This window comes from Phocoena phocoena, chromosome 1 (assembly GCF_963924675.1).
Source record: "Phocoena phocoena chromosome 1, mPhoPho1.1, whole genome shotgun sequence".
Classification (NCBI taxonomy): Eukaryota; Metazoa; Chordata; class Mammalia; order Artiodactyla; family Phocoenidae; genus Phocoena; species Phocoena phocoena.
This window is the reverse complement of record NC_089219.1, coordinates 16,868,515-16,883,029: the sequence shown is the minus strand read 5'-3', so window position 1 is coordinate 16,883,029 and position 14,515 is coordinate 16,868,515. Positions and strand designations below refer to the sequence as shown.

General features: G+C 54.3%; 1 protein-coding gene across 1 annotated transcript in view; it reads left to right on the top strand.

Moving 5' to 3' along the window:
- Nucleotides 1-14,515, top strand: part of HSPG2 (heparan sulfate proteoglycan 2) — a 100,874-nt gene that overhangs the window by 23,210 nt on the left and 63,149 nt on the right. Inside the window, exons 4-5 of the mRNA XM_065874608.1 lie at nucleotides 12,114-12,249; nucleotides 13,457-13,501. Of these exons, the coding sequence (XP_065730680.1) occupies nucleotides 12,114-12,249; nucleotides 13,457-13,501 (181 nt within the window). The remainder of the gene's footprint in view (nucleotides 1-12,113; nucleotides 12,250-13,456; nucleotides 13,502-14,515) is intronic.

Genomic DNA, 14,515 nt, shown 5'->3' with positions numbered 1-14,515 from the left:
CTTAACCATTGCGCCACCAGGGAAGCCCAGTTGTGCTTCCTCTAAGCAACCGGTTTGTTTTTACCTCCTGGGACACAGAATCCAGGGACCGGTCAGGTTTCCTTCTTCCCACTGGCCACTGGAAAACTTAGAACCCAATGCATTGTCACTTTCCCAGACCTCCAGAATTGAGCACATGCTTCCCGCCTACTCGTCTCACTCCAGTCCAGGCCCTGTCTGCTGTAATACAGTTTTGCTTATGCGTCTTTAGTTAGTTTTCTCTTGCTGTTACGTGTATATCTTTGTTAGCTGCTTTGAGTCTTTCTGGAACAGGGTAGTGGGGGAGGTGTAAACAGGTAAATGATGATGATGAAGATGGTAACCCTTCGCTGGTCAGTTTCCTGAAGTCTGTTCCTTATGGCTTGGTCCTCACTTTGTAATTCCCTCCCCGAGCCCCGCTCTCTCTGCTGGTGGGAGTCACAGCCTAGAATTTTAGAATTCTAACATTTCAGGGTTTCAGAGTCATAAAATGGCAAAGCCAGAAGGAACCTTTGGGATCGTCTAAGCTGAAAACTTTTAAACTTATTATTAAGCAGTGCAACCCTTGTTTACATCAAAATAATGGTATTTTGGTTAAATACTATTATATTTTGATAAATAACAGCAAACACCTATAGAGCCTCCACCATGTGGTAGCATTTTACAACAACCCTATGAGGTAGATACTATTATTATAAATTATCATGCCCATTTTACAGCTGAGGAAACAGGCACAGAGAGGTGAAGTGACTTGCTTACAGCTAACCAGGGACTGAACCAGACATATTATGTAGAAGGTCAGAATATAAAATGGGAAAAGATGGAATTTGTTTTTCATTGAAGTGAGTATTTGGGGGAGTGGGCCCAAACTCTACCTGTTCCCCGCCCACCCCCTGAGGACAGACTGGAAAACAGTGATCTAGGCCTACTGCGTCATTTGACAAGGGAGCCTGAGGCCCAGAGAGGGGAAGGGACTTGCCCAAGACATCGGGGTGAGCTGGAAGCCCGTTCTCCATCCCTCATGGCCCACCTGCTGCCTGGAGGACCACCAACCCCTCCCACCTCCCCTCGCCCCCAGCATTCCCCGTCCCCATCTCTGCACTCAGCAGCTGAGCCCTCCCTCGATCACTCCGCTCCCTTTGTCTTTGGGCGTGGATACCCTGGGACCTTCTCCTTGATCCTAGGGCACTGGGAGTGACCAGGTGCTGGGCTCCCCTCCTTGTCCTCTCTGAGGGACTCATCTTCTGAGAGGGCAGCTGATGGCCAGGGAGGGAAGGAGCAGCTCCTGTCTGGGTTTTCTCACCCCGGGAGAGAGCGTATCCTCCTGCCACCAGCTAGCTGTCACATGGCCCACTTTTCCTTTGTCAGCACTTCTCATGTGGCCTTGGGGCTTTTCTGTCTTCAGGAACCCCCTTTTCAAAACCCCTGTGGTGGTGGCTCATAGCTTACGTCTAAAGCCTTCCTTTGGGAGAGCCTGTTGGCAGCTAGCTGAGGGAAAGATGGATGTTTGGGTGGGTGTTCCCAAAGTATGTTCTGTGGAACCCTAGTCCCATGAGGTCTGCATGAAGAAAGGGTTCCAAATTAAGCACATTTGGGAAACACTAAATAGTTGTCCCCCTTCCCTCATCATGGTATTTGGGACATTTAAGACTTAGGGAACCAGCTCAGCTTTGTGCAGCCAGCCTTTCCCAGACGTGTTTGTCTGCATGACCTTCCCTCATACCTATTCCTGTCCAGAGTTACTATGCCCTAGAATGGACATTAGTCATGAGGAAAGGGGATGGGGGGGGGAGGAGTGCTTCAAAAGGAAGGGGCCCTTCCTCTTATTTCCAGCTTGTTGCCCACAGGCCTATCTTCAACCATGGGCTCGGCCCTGCCTGCCCCTCCTCCCCCTCCAGGAAGCAGATGAGGAAAGCCCCAGGGGCAGGGGGAGCTGGCCTTTTTGGCTGCAGCTGTTGGGCTGCTATTCCAGCCTGTTTTTTCCTGTTGCCGATGCCCACGGGAGCAAGCAGGAATGGAGTCACTGAGGCCTGGCTGTCTGGCTGCCTTGCGCAAGGCCCTGGAGCCAGAGCTGTGGGCCTGCTTGCCTCTGAGATCCCCGCCTGTTCCCTGGGATGCTGGTCTGGGCAGCGGGCAGGTCTCTCCTCAGTGACCGTGGACAGCTTCTTGTGTCCCCAGAGATGGGCCTCCTGGCTGCAAAGCTCCAGGTGTCAGAGATGGCAGGAGGAGGGCTCAGGTAGGACAGAGTTCCCTGTTTGGAACCAGGGGTCTGGCTTCAGTGTCTCTGTGGCCATGGGCAAGTCACCTTTCTAAGACTGTCTCTTGATTTGTAAACCCCATTCATTCATTAATTTAACAAATATTATTGAGCATCTCCTGTGTGCCAGGCACTTTTAGGGGCTGGGGATTCAGCAGTGAACAAAATGGACAAAGTCCCTGCCTTCACGGAGCTGATGATAAACATGTAAAATGTAGGGTAGAATTTAAGTGGTGAGGTCGTCTGAGGCAAAGTAAGGGAAGCGACAGAGAGCCAACTATAATGGATTCTGGACCTGGAATATAGTCGGGTGGGTCTCTCTAGAGGTGACATTTGAGCAAAAACCAGGGGAAGAGGAATGTGTACACCTGGGGGTGGTGTCCCAGGCAGGGGACACAGCAAGTGCAAAGGCCCTGAGGTGGGTGGGGGCTTGGTGTGTTAGAAATGTTGAGACAAATGTGGCAGGGAGTAGGGAGGGCACAGTAGGAGAGGAAGTGCAGAGGTCTGTCTAAGTATATACACGTGTGTGTAGGTAGATCACACAGGACCTGGTTGGCCATAATACGGGCTTTTTTCCTAATTCTTTGGTGAGTCGAGAGCAGTTGGAAAGGCCTAACCTAGTCTGTTCAGGCTCGTTGTTAGTGGTGTCTCATGTCATTGAAAATGTGTGGAGCACTCCCTGCGTCCTCCCGTAGGACTGGCACTGCGCTAGGGACTTCATTCATGAAATCTGTGGGTCGTGACCCCAGAAGGCATGGGCACACCCGACCAGGTTGCTGTGGCCTCGAAGGCCCGTAGGCACGCCAGTGTTCCATGGCCAGAGAATCTGAGGACCGAACCGGGCTGTGGGCAGGAGGCAGGCACGTGAACACCACGGGCGCTGTTGGCACCAACAGTACTTGGTGGATAACGTCCAACCCCTGGGCACCTTCTTGCTGGGCGGCCCAGCCCGGAAGCTGCCACTCGGCCACTCCCACCACAGTGGCCCCACCTGGCACATGGGTGGGGCAGGGACATTTCCCAGTAGCTTCCTGCTTCCTCCCTGTACGTGGCAGGCAGCACACGCAGCACCAGGGGAGACCCATGCCTGGAGCGTAAGAGCAGGAAGAGAGTGTGGGGACTCCGGGGGCACTGGGAGCGTTGGGCTCTGTGACCAACACCATGATAACAGCACGAAAAGGGGCACTGCTCTTTAGTGGAAAAGCCCATTCGGGGCTGGTTTCCTTTGATCCTCTGCCACCTGACACACCATGTCCCACTGCACCAAACTTCTTCCTGTCCCTCAGCCCACCTTCCTTCTGCCTGGTGCATACTCTGTCTCCCTTCTCCATCCTGCTTAGGCAAAATCATCTTCAAACCCAGATGAATTGTCATTTCCTCTGGGAAACCCTCCCCAACCTCTGCCCAGCCTCACTAAGTGGGGCGGACCCTCCTCTGGCCTCTCCTAGCCTCTGTCCTTCCTCTGCAGAGTTCTCTGCACACTGTGTTTTCATCACTCGGTTTCGTGGTCTGTCTCCACTAGGCACACGGAGCTCCGTGACCATCTACTTCCTCATTTTATCCTCAGGGCCAACACCTATTAGATACCCAAAAAGTAGAGGTCAGAGTGACTGGAATTGAACCTTATGGGGTAGGTCTGATCGATGACCCTTTTTTAACAGATGAGGAAGCTGAGCCCACCCAGCTAGAAAGAGGCCGAGGTGGCCTAGGTTCGGGGCTGTGCACCCTCTCTGCCCCACCGGTCGCATCTCTCTGAGACGCAGGGATAAATTGCTCTTGCTTGGCCATGGCTGTAGCAGACCCATTCGGGCGCCGGCCCCAGCTACATTAGAGGGGCCTTCAAGGCAGAGCCCGGGTCAGGTCTACTTGCGAAAGGGCGAGACAAATTCAGGGTCTTTGGCCACACTTCCCAAAGCAGGTCACCCTTCATTCTACTTGCCTCTCTCAGCAGCCCCAGGAAGGAAGCAAACAAAGCAGGGTTCTTTGCTTTGGGAAGTGCGGCCAAAGACCATTTTTATCACCAAGAGAAATGAGACCTGGCAGGATTGTAATCCAAGGGCAAGGTGTCCTAGGATGGATTTCAGGGAGTGTGTGACTCAGTCCCCTGCTTCTCTTGGGATGAGGTGTTATGGCCTCGATTTTACCAATGGGGAAATGAAGCCCAGAGATAATTCTGGTATATGCTAGCTGTGTGATCTTGGGCAAGTCCTTACTTTCTGTTTCTGAACTTTGCTTTCTTTTGTCAAATGGGCTAATTCCTACCTCAGGGTTGTTGGGCAAGTTCGTTTGTTCATTCATTCATTCTTTCATCTTGCCACCTAATCAACAGATTTTTAAAAAATATTTGTTTATTTATTTATTTACTTTGGTCACTCCGGGTTTTAGTGGCCACACGGGGGATCCTTTAGCTGCAGCATGCGGACTTCTTAGTTGCAGCATGCATGCGGGATCTAGTTCTCCAACCAGGGATCGAACCTGGGCCCCCTGCATTGGGAGCATGGAGTCTTACCCACTGGACCACCAGGGAAGTCCCTCAATCAGCAGATATTAATTGAGCACCTACTATGTGTTGTCTGTCCTGAAGATGCAGCAATGATCAAAACATAAAAATCACTGTCCTGTCCTCCTGGTGCTTTGGCTCACATTGACTGAGATGGCTGCAGTTTGCTAAAAGGGAAGGGTGTCAAGGGGCTTGTCCAGGGTCACATGGTGAGTTTGGGGCAGAGCTGGGATGAGAAGCTCCAGGCCCCAGCTTCCCACTCCCTTGGCCAGGGTCGAAGACCCTGACTGGGCCTCAGCACTCCCTCGGGATGCTGGCTGGAATGCTGCCTTTCCAAGTTCCAGGCCATGGTACAGAGGGCAGGGGTCAGAAGGAGGGGCCTGCTGGCAGCTGTGCCTCTGAGCTAGCACAGGGGCCCCACTTTCAAACTGGATTTCTGTTGCCTTAGCTGTGTGTACTTGGGCAGGTGGCTTGCCTTCTCTGAGCCTCTTTCCTTATCTGAAAAGTGGGGGAGCCACCAGTATCTGCCTTGTGAGGTTGCGGGTTTGTGTGAGATAAGCCTTGTACAGACCTTATCTCAGCGTCTGCACGTGGTGAGCCCTTGATGAGCCTCGGCCATTCTCCTTATTTGGGGGATCTGTGTCCTTCCTGGCCACCTGGCTGGCGAAGATCCTGCCGCCTTGGGAGCCCAAGTGTGGGAAGCTGGCAGGGCTCCCGAGTGGCACGGGCAGTGCAGGCATGCCAGAGGAGGCTGCGGCCGCCTCCTTTCCGGCCCGGCGCCCCTCTCAGCCTGCCAGGGGATTAAAGGCCTTTTGGCCTTTGTGTTGGGTCCTCCCGCCCCTGGCAGTTTGCACAACAAAGTGCTGCTCTGACAGATTCCTTCCCCTTTGCCATCTGCTGCCCGTGGACAAGGTACCCAGCAGCCTGGGGGTGGGGCATGGCACCTTGACCCCGTATCTGGGGCCTGGGTTGTAGCAGAGTGTGGGGAGCACTTGTGGAGTTATCTGGGAGCCTGCGTCACAGCAGAGTGGGAGGAGGAACTTGTCTGAGTGTGGGTCCCTCCCTGGAGATTTCGGGGCCTCGGGTCACGCTTTTGCTGGTCCCTCCGCCTTGGGTGGGGGAGGGGGCAGAGTCTGTGCTGGCAGAAGGCAGGTGGGCAGGCAGCAGCTCGTTTGTCCCCCACCCGCATGCTGTCTCTGGATTTTGATGGAGTGAGCTCACTCCAGGCAGCTGCAGCCACCCTGGGGACTGCGGTACTCAGGCCTTCCTGCCCAGCTGTGGGGTGGTGGAGGGCTCAGCCCCAGGCCTGGACCATGGGGAGGTGAGGGGAGGGCATGAGCTGGCTGCCCAAGACATGGGAAGAATGTCTCTGGAGAAGCCCGAAGTCCCCCAGTCCTCCCAGAATCAACCTCAGAGCAGGCAGACAATTTGAGCCTTGAAACCAAGCTTCACCCCCAGCCAGGGCCCCACCCAGCCAGCCAGCCCAGGACCTGGGCAGCAGAGCTAGACCCCTCCCTTCATCCCAGACCTGAAGGTGACCCTAGGCCTGAGCCCAAATCCCAAGCCTCCGTGCGTCACTTCATCACCTCTCAGCCCTTCACCTCTACCCTGTGCCCCCTGCACGGTACTAATTCTAATGCTTATGGAGCACTAACTGTATACAAGGTACATGCTTACTCCCATTTACACGGACGGCGCTCTCTGAGCCTGCAAAATGGAAATAACAGTTATAAGTTCACAATCCCTTAATTGAGACCCTTGGAGTCAGCCATGTTTTGGAATTCAGAAGTTTCCAGACTTGAGAAAGGTGACATAGAGCATATGCCAGCTGTGATGTGACATCCTCGGTACAGTCTGGGGCGACACCCCATAATCAAACACATTAATATTGCTGCAGCAAAACGTATGACTGTTTACCCTAAGCGGAGTGGATAAGCTATTAATAGCTTCATGTCAGTTTAGGTCAGGACTTGACACCAAATGAGCTTGCTATAAACTTAACTAAAAACAAAACAAAAAAAACCACTCTTGGTTTTCGGAGCTCCTTGGATTTCCCTTATTGCAGATGAGGGATAGTGGCCCTGTAGTGCCAGCCCTCCTGGGTTGCTGTGAGGATTAGTTGAGTATGTTGAGGACAGGGCCTGGCACGGGGAAAGCCCTCCGCGGACAGTGACCATTTTTATGGTCGTCTCTTCACTTGCCGCTGTGTCTCTTCCTACAGCTTTGATTTTAGCAGCGCCGGAAACTCTTGTCTATACACGTAGCCTCCACAAGACCCACAAGCCTCACTTAAAAACTCCTTTTTACTTTTTTTTTTTTTTTTTTTTTGCGGCACGCGGGCCTCTCACTGTTGTGGCCTCTCCCGTTGCGGAGCACAGGCTCCGGACGCGCAGGCTCAGCGGCCATGGCTCACGGGCCCAGCCGCTCCGCGGCATGTGGGATCTTCCCGGACCGGGGCACGAGCCCGTGTCCCCTGCATCGGCAGGCGGGCTCTCAACCACTGCGCCACCAGGGAAGCCCCTAAAAACTCCTTTTGAAAACCCCACACCCCATATCCACTCTCTGTATCTGTACCTACCCCTGTACCCCAAAACCTCTGCCTTCTATACCCCTCGCTCATGGCTTGACCTTTCACCCCCACACTCCTCCCAGACATCCTTGGCTCCTTCTGCATCCTCACCCAGTCCAGGAGAGGAAGGCGCGGCCGATGTCCCCGGTCCCCAAGGGGCCTTTGCAGGACTTGGACCTGGAGCTCCGTGTGTGACCTCATCCTCACTGGAGGGCCTGGATCCAACCCAGCCTCTGAGAGTGGGTGCCTCCCAGAAGACCCCCGTCTGTTTGATATCCTGCCTGTCTGGTCCCCCCACTGCCTCACCCTGCCTGTGTTCAGGGAGCGCCTGGCCATTGTGTGTGTGGGGGCACTCTGCCCACACCTCCACCGCACGCAATTGTTCCTAGCAGTCTAGAACAGTCCTTGGCCTGTGTGAGTCAGCTGCCCCCTCCTTTCCTTCACCAGGAACCTGCAGGGTCTGGAAAATCCCCTTCTCTGTTTGACTCCTTCCTCTGTGACCCAGGCCTGCCCTCTGGACCCTTCCTGTCTGGCCCCGCCATCCGGCTCCAACGCCTGCCTGAAGCACTGGGTTCTTCTGGAAGGAAGCAGGGCTCCCTCACAGCCGGAGACAGGCTGCAGCGCAGGAAACCTGGGTTCTATTTCTGCCTTTGACCTTGGAGCCACTGATGGCCCTCCTTGGGACCTTAAGCACCCACTGTATGGGTCCAGGACGCTGCCGGCTCAGGCATCCCATGAACCATCCTGGGAGCTGGTCCGGTTTGGGATGGAGACTGGTCAGCCCTGGGCCTCCTGGCCCTGCCCACTGCTTGGGCTTCATGGCCAGCCCAGAGGCCCAGCTCCAGCCCCATGTCCTTTCCTGGGGAGCAGGGGCTTGGGGTAGGGAGCTCAGAGGTCCTGGGACAGTCCTGACTGCCAGCCAGTGGGGGCCATCCGCACCAGCTCATCCGTCTCAGGGGGTCACTGTCAGGGTCAGATGACACTGAGGCTGAGGAAATGCTCTGTAAACTGGGAATTGCAGTTGAGAGGCTATGTGGGAGTGACTCTCAGTGACCTCAGTTGTTTCGTCTCTTCCACAGCCTTTGTTACAGAGGTGGTGTGGTACAGTGGTAAGGACTTAGCTGTTGGAGCCAGACCACCAGGGTTCAAATCCCAGCTCTACCCTGTGCTAGATCTTCAAGCAGGTTCCTGACTCTGCTCCATTTCCCCGTCTTTACAGTGGGGTTACCTAACACCTGACCTGGGTTAACACCTACAAAATCCTTAAAGGAGTGCCTGCTGCATAGTAAGTGCTCAATAAATGTTAGTCCAAGTAGACCCTGGACTTTCCAGCTCTGAATCCAAATTCCCTTCTATGGTCAAGTCCTAAGACTTTTTTGTGCTAAGCAAAAGTCCTAAGCTCTTTTGTGCTCTTTCTGGAAGCTTCTTTCCAGCCTGGCTTCATCTCCCTTCCTAGATGTAAAATACAGCTGTTAAAACCTTTTGATCTTCAGCTTTCCACAAGTGAAGTCTCTGCTCTTGCTGGCTTGTGCCTTGCTGCAGGCCCTTATCTGACCCCAAAGCCTCAGGTCCTGGGGTAGGGACTGCGAGCAAGGGCAGGCTGGCATGCACAGAGACCATTTCCTGGGGTCCCTGGGGTGGAGGGGCTTCGGTCCAGGACCCGCCATGCTCTGGATTCTCTCCTCTCACTACAGATGTGTGTTCCTAGCATTTTTTCCAAGTTGAATCTTTGCTATTTCCTGTCCATTCCCAAGCCCCGGTGGCCTCTCCCTCCCTGGGAGAAGCTCTAGACCTTGCTTACCACCAGGATTTTCCTTTCCAGACAGCAGTCTGGTGTCTAGGGGGTGCCAGGAATCTCTGTGCACCGTGCATGCCCTCCACAGCCTTGCTTCCATGGGGAGGGAGAGGGGGTGGCAATGACACAAAGAGAGCCCTCCCCAAGTGGGGAGGGTCCTGCCCCTCTAACCTCCTCTGCTCAGTGTCAGTGCCCCTGCACCAGCCCTAGCCTCACTCCCTTTAGGTCAATCAGGGCCTTCTCAGGACCACCCCCGCCCCCAACCCAGTGAGAACACTGCCCTCTACCCCTACCCAGGGGAGGAAGGAGAAACCCTGGTAGGGGGCTAGTCTTGTGGTTCGTAACCCGTGAGTGTCAGAATCCCCTGAGCATGCACGACTCTCCCCAGTGGGGAGAGTCTGACTCAGCGGCTCTGAGAAGGAGCCCAGGAATCTACTTCTCACCAGCTCCTTGAGGTTCTAAGGCTTATTCCTGGATGCAGACCTCATGGGCATGGCCCAGAGGTCTACTGGCCACCCAGGGCTGGAATGGGCACTTGTCCAGAGGGAGGGGGAGGGGAAAGAAGGAACAGGAGGGACTTCCCTGGTGGTCCAGTAGTTGAGACTCTGCGATTCCAATGCAGGGGACGCGGGTTCAATTCCTGGTCGAGGAACTAAGATTCCACATGCCGCGCGGTGTGGCCAAAAAATAATGAAATAAAATACATGTGAATTCAAAAATATATATATTAAAAAAAAAAAAAGGAACAGGAGGAGGGATGTGCCCGTGGATTGTGCGGGGAAGGGCTTTAGGGGATAAGACATGGGCAGTGCTGACATTACGCAAGGCTTGGTAGCACTGCAAACACAAAGATGACCAATTGGCACCCAGCCCCTCCCCCCAGGGAGCTCCCAGCCTGGGAGGGAGATGCATATAGACTGCTTGGGGGTGGGTGGTACCTTCAGAACAAGTCATGTTCAGGAAGCAGCTCGAATTAATAGGTGATGACACTTTTGTCCATTCGTTTACTCAAGCATTTATTGAACATGGAGTGCTGAGAAGGTAGAGATGAGCTCATCACAGGCCATGCCTTCAAGGTGCTGTCATTCCAGTGGAGGTACAGGTCATTACAGTGTGAGCCCTGGAGGGCCCAGAACCCAGCCTAGGGGCAGAGGTGGCTGGAAAGGCCAAGGAGTCATGACAAAGCCTCCCAGAGGAGATTTTCTTTTGAGTCATATTTATTGAGGTGTAAATTACATACAATAAAACATACCCACTTTAAGTGTACAATTCAATAATGAGAATGAGTTGTATATAACCAGGGGACCGTTACTCCAAAAGGTTTCCTGTGACCCTTCCCGGACAGCCGCACCCAACCCCTGGTCCCAGGCAACTACAGATATTTCTGTCATTATAGATTAGACTTTTCCCCCCGTGGGTTTCATAGAAGTGAAATCGTATGCTATGGAGTCTTCCGTGTCTGGCTTCTTTCGCTCAGCATAATGTGTTTGAGACTCCTCCATGTTTCTAGGCCTATATGGAATTTGTTCCATTTTGTTACTGAGTAGTTAGAGGAGGTGATGTTTAGGTGAGTTTTGGAGGATGAACTGGAGTTAGGCAGGTAAACAAAAGGAGGAAGGGCATTCCAAAAGAGGCACCAGCTGAGAAAAGGCCAGAGGCTCCAAGACATGGGCTGTGTGAAGTTGGGGAAGCAGGGAGGGAGAAGGATTGGCTGTTTCTCTGTTTTTCTTCTTCTCTTTGGCCCTCTCTGCTGCTGCCACCACCTTTTCTAGCCAGTGAGGGCCGGGTTTGGTTTTCACAAGTGAGACTATTTCCTTCTAGTCAGGCTGGGCTCCCCAGATAGGGCTGAGGCCAGGGCAGGCCTGAGACACTCACGCCAGGCCATCTGGGGCTGGGTGTGTGAATCCATGCACTCTTGTGCTTGGGGGCTCTGGGGTTCCCTTGGGCTCTGCTGGGTTTGTTTTCCTCTAAGTTATTTTGTAAAACTCCTTTGGAAACACCTCAATCTTGTCTAAGTGGAAAGAGGCCTTCGTTGTCCGCACCCATCCCCAAGAAAGGCAGGGGTCATGGCTGCGGAGGCCCTTCTGCGCCGGCCTGCAAGGTGCGGGGTCCGAGCCGCCCCTCTGTGGAACAGGAGCCCGAGGTGGAGCTTGTGCTGGGCTCAGCTGCAGCCCGAGGTCACATGAGTTGACACCACGCCCGACCTGCCCCCGTTCAGCCCAGCAGCTGGGCTCCACCCCCGCTCCTGGGTGCGCAGATGATCCTGTCAGTGTGCCCACAAGTGCCAGAGCTGATCTCCAACGTGGCTGGAATGTGTTCCCCGTGGCCTGGAGATTTGGAGGCCAGACCAAGGCAGAAAGAGGTGGCCAAGACCGCTGGGGCGGGGGGGCAGGGGGCTGCTGTCGGCGGCAACAGCTTCAGTTGACCTCCCCTCCATTTCTGCTTCTGTCCCCCATCCATGCTGCCCCTGGCCACCCTGTCACCTGCCCACATCCCCCATCTTTGCTGGCCCCAGTCACCCTTTACCTGCCTGTGTGTCCCTGTCCACTAACTCATGTCCTGGATATCACTTGCCTTCTCCAAAGGAAGAAGAGTCGTCACTTACCAAAGTGATTTTAAGTTTGTTGTCGGGACTTCCCTGGCGGTCCAGTGGTTAGGACTCCGCGCTTCCACTGCAGGGGGCACGGGTTCAATCCCTGGTCAGAGAACTAAGATCCCACAAGACGTGCAGTGTGGCCCAAAACAAACTTATAAGTTTATTTGAGGATTCATGCAGGGGCTAATGAGATTTGGGGAAACTGAGTCAAAAACAATGGTACAGCCCCAGCCTGACTGTCTTTGCCAAACCGTGTCTGATTTAACTGCCGGAGGGCCTTGGGGTGGGACTCTGCCCCCCCCTTGAAGTGAGAAGAGGGGTCCTGGGCTTGGCAGGAGTTGGAGAGTTTGACACAATTGCTCGTGTGGTGTCCCACAGGTAACCTGCGGGCTGAGGGCATATGATGGCTTGTCCCTGCCCGAGGATGCAGAGACAGTCCCGGTGGGCCGTGCTGGCTGGAACTATTCAGACCTTTCTGACGATGAGGACTTCCTGGCTGATGAGGTCTCCGGAGGTGAGCAGAGGGTTCTGGTGGCTGGGAGTGGAAGGGGTAAGGACGGAATTGGGGTTCTTCCCACCGGTCCTTAAAGAGGCTCCAGGATGCTTGCCCAAGGTGGCACCTCAGGAGATGGACTAAGAAAGATATGGAAGCAACCTAAGTGTCCAGCAGCAGATGACTGGATAAAGATGTGGTATATACATATACAATGAGATACTCCTCAGCCCTAAAGAAGAATGAAATGTTGCCATTTGCAGCAACATGGATGGACTTGGAGGGCATTATGCTAAGTGAAATAAGACAGAGTAAGACAAAATACCGTATGATATCACTTATATGTGGAATCGAAAAAATACAACAAACTAATGAATATAACAGAAAAGAAGCAGACTCACAGATGTAGAGAACAAACTAGTGGGTTACCAGTGGGTACAGGGGAGGGGAGAAGGGCAATATAGCGGTCGAGGAGTAAAAGGTACAAACTATTAGGTATAAGATAAGCTACAAGGATATGTTGTACATCATGAGAAACATAGCCGATATTTTATAATAACTATAAGTGGAGAATAACCTTCAAAAATCGTGAATCACGGGAATTCCCTGGCAGTCCAGTGATTAGGACTTGGTGCTTTCACTGCCGGGGGCCTGGGTTCGATCCCTGGTCAGGGAACTAAGATCCCACAAGCCACGCGGCACAGCCAAAAACAAACAAAGAAAAATTGAGCATCGCTATATTGTATGCCTGTAACCTGTATAATGTTGTACAGCAACTATACTTCAATTTTTTTTTAGTTCAGAAAAAGAAGAGGTGGGCTAAAAGCTGCGTGCATCTTGAGCCCTGGTCCCAGTGACCGCAGGATCCTCCACTTAAAACTGTGCGACCCGGGCCTGGTGGCTGCTTCTCCTTACAGCCCAGATTGAGCAGGACCTAAGGGGAGGGTGGTGGGCAGTGCACGGTAGAGGATGATTACGGCCCCCTACTCCACTTCCTCCCATTCTCACCTAGAGGTCAATCTGACCTGGCGCCACCCACCCCATCCGTCCTGGTCCACACCCTCTCTGATGGAGGCTTCCAAGCTGGCTTTTACAGGCCGGCCCTCCCTAAGTGTGGAGAGGAGGCAACAGCTGTGTTTTCATGACCTTCCCCACCGTGTGCCAGGTGCCCAGAACAGTGCCTGACACCCAGTAGGTGCTCAACAAAGAGTCTCTCTTTTACTTGTAGATGGTGTGGGCAGCGGGGACCTGGGCAGCGGGGACTTCCAGATGGGTGAGTATCTGAGGGCATCGCACAGGCCCCCATCCTGCCCCCGGGGAAGCCCCAGAGTAGGTCTTCCCAGCCACAGAGGCGGCATCCCCTGGACTGAAGGCCTTGAGGGCTCTTTGTGCCTGCCATGGGGATGGTCTCATCCCCGCTGAGTGACAGTTGGGTGCCTTGGTTGGCCAGTCCCTGCAAGGTTGGGTATGGACAGGTTCTGTGCCTGCCTGTGCTGGGAAATGCCCGGTTCTGATAGGGACTGAAAGTCAGCCACTCAGCATTCAAAGCCAGATTCTCACCTCCCTGGGCGGCTCAGCTGTGGAGTCCTTCCCCAGAGCCCTCCTTGGGGGTGAATGCTGCAGACTGGGGGACCCCAGGCAGGGGTGGGCAGACAGAGGGGACTCTGTGGCACAGGCATTCGGGTAAGCCAAGAGCTGGACCTGGGAGGGAACCTGCCTTAGGTCGGGTCACCTGCTGGGAAGCCGAAGTTCCTGGGTTGGGGAAAGAGGGTTGGGCTTCCTGGAGGGAAAGGAATCAGGCCTCCATCAGCTGCCCACTCTGCCAGCACTCCAGGTGCACAGCCAGAGCAGGAGCTGGCCCAGCGCTGGGACCGGGGCTTCAGAGTCTCTGTTTCCTCCCACCCTGGGATTCTGGCGAGAGAAGGAACTAGTCGGGACAAAGCCATGCGGTTCCTGCTGCCTTCTCTGGGAGCCAGTGCCTGGGCACAACGTGATCAGGGCCAAGGATGGAGCTCAGCTCAGAGTCACCACTGGGCGGCCCCGCTGCATCCCTGTGCTGCCCACCCCAGCAGGCCTTGGGCGTCTCTGGCCTGGGTCCCTCCAGGGACGGGGTTGCCTCCCTACGGCTGGAGTATCAGAAGCATCCCAATGCCAGAGGGTGGCATCCTAACCGGGCCAGTATGGATAGGAGGGTTGACCCCTGGGTGGCACAGTCCTGACTGTGACCTCCCAGCACCTGGGACGCAGGCACTGCCTGAAGCTTTTCCATGTGTAGGTCTCTGCAGAG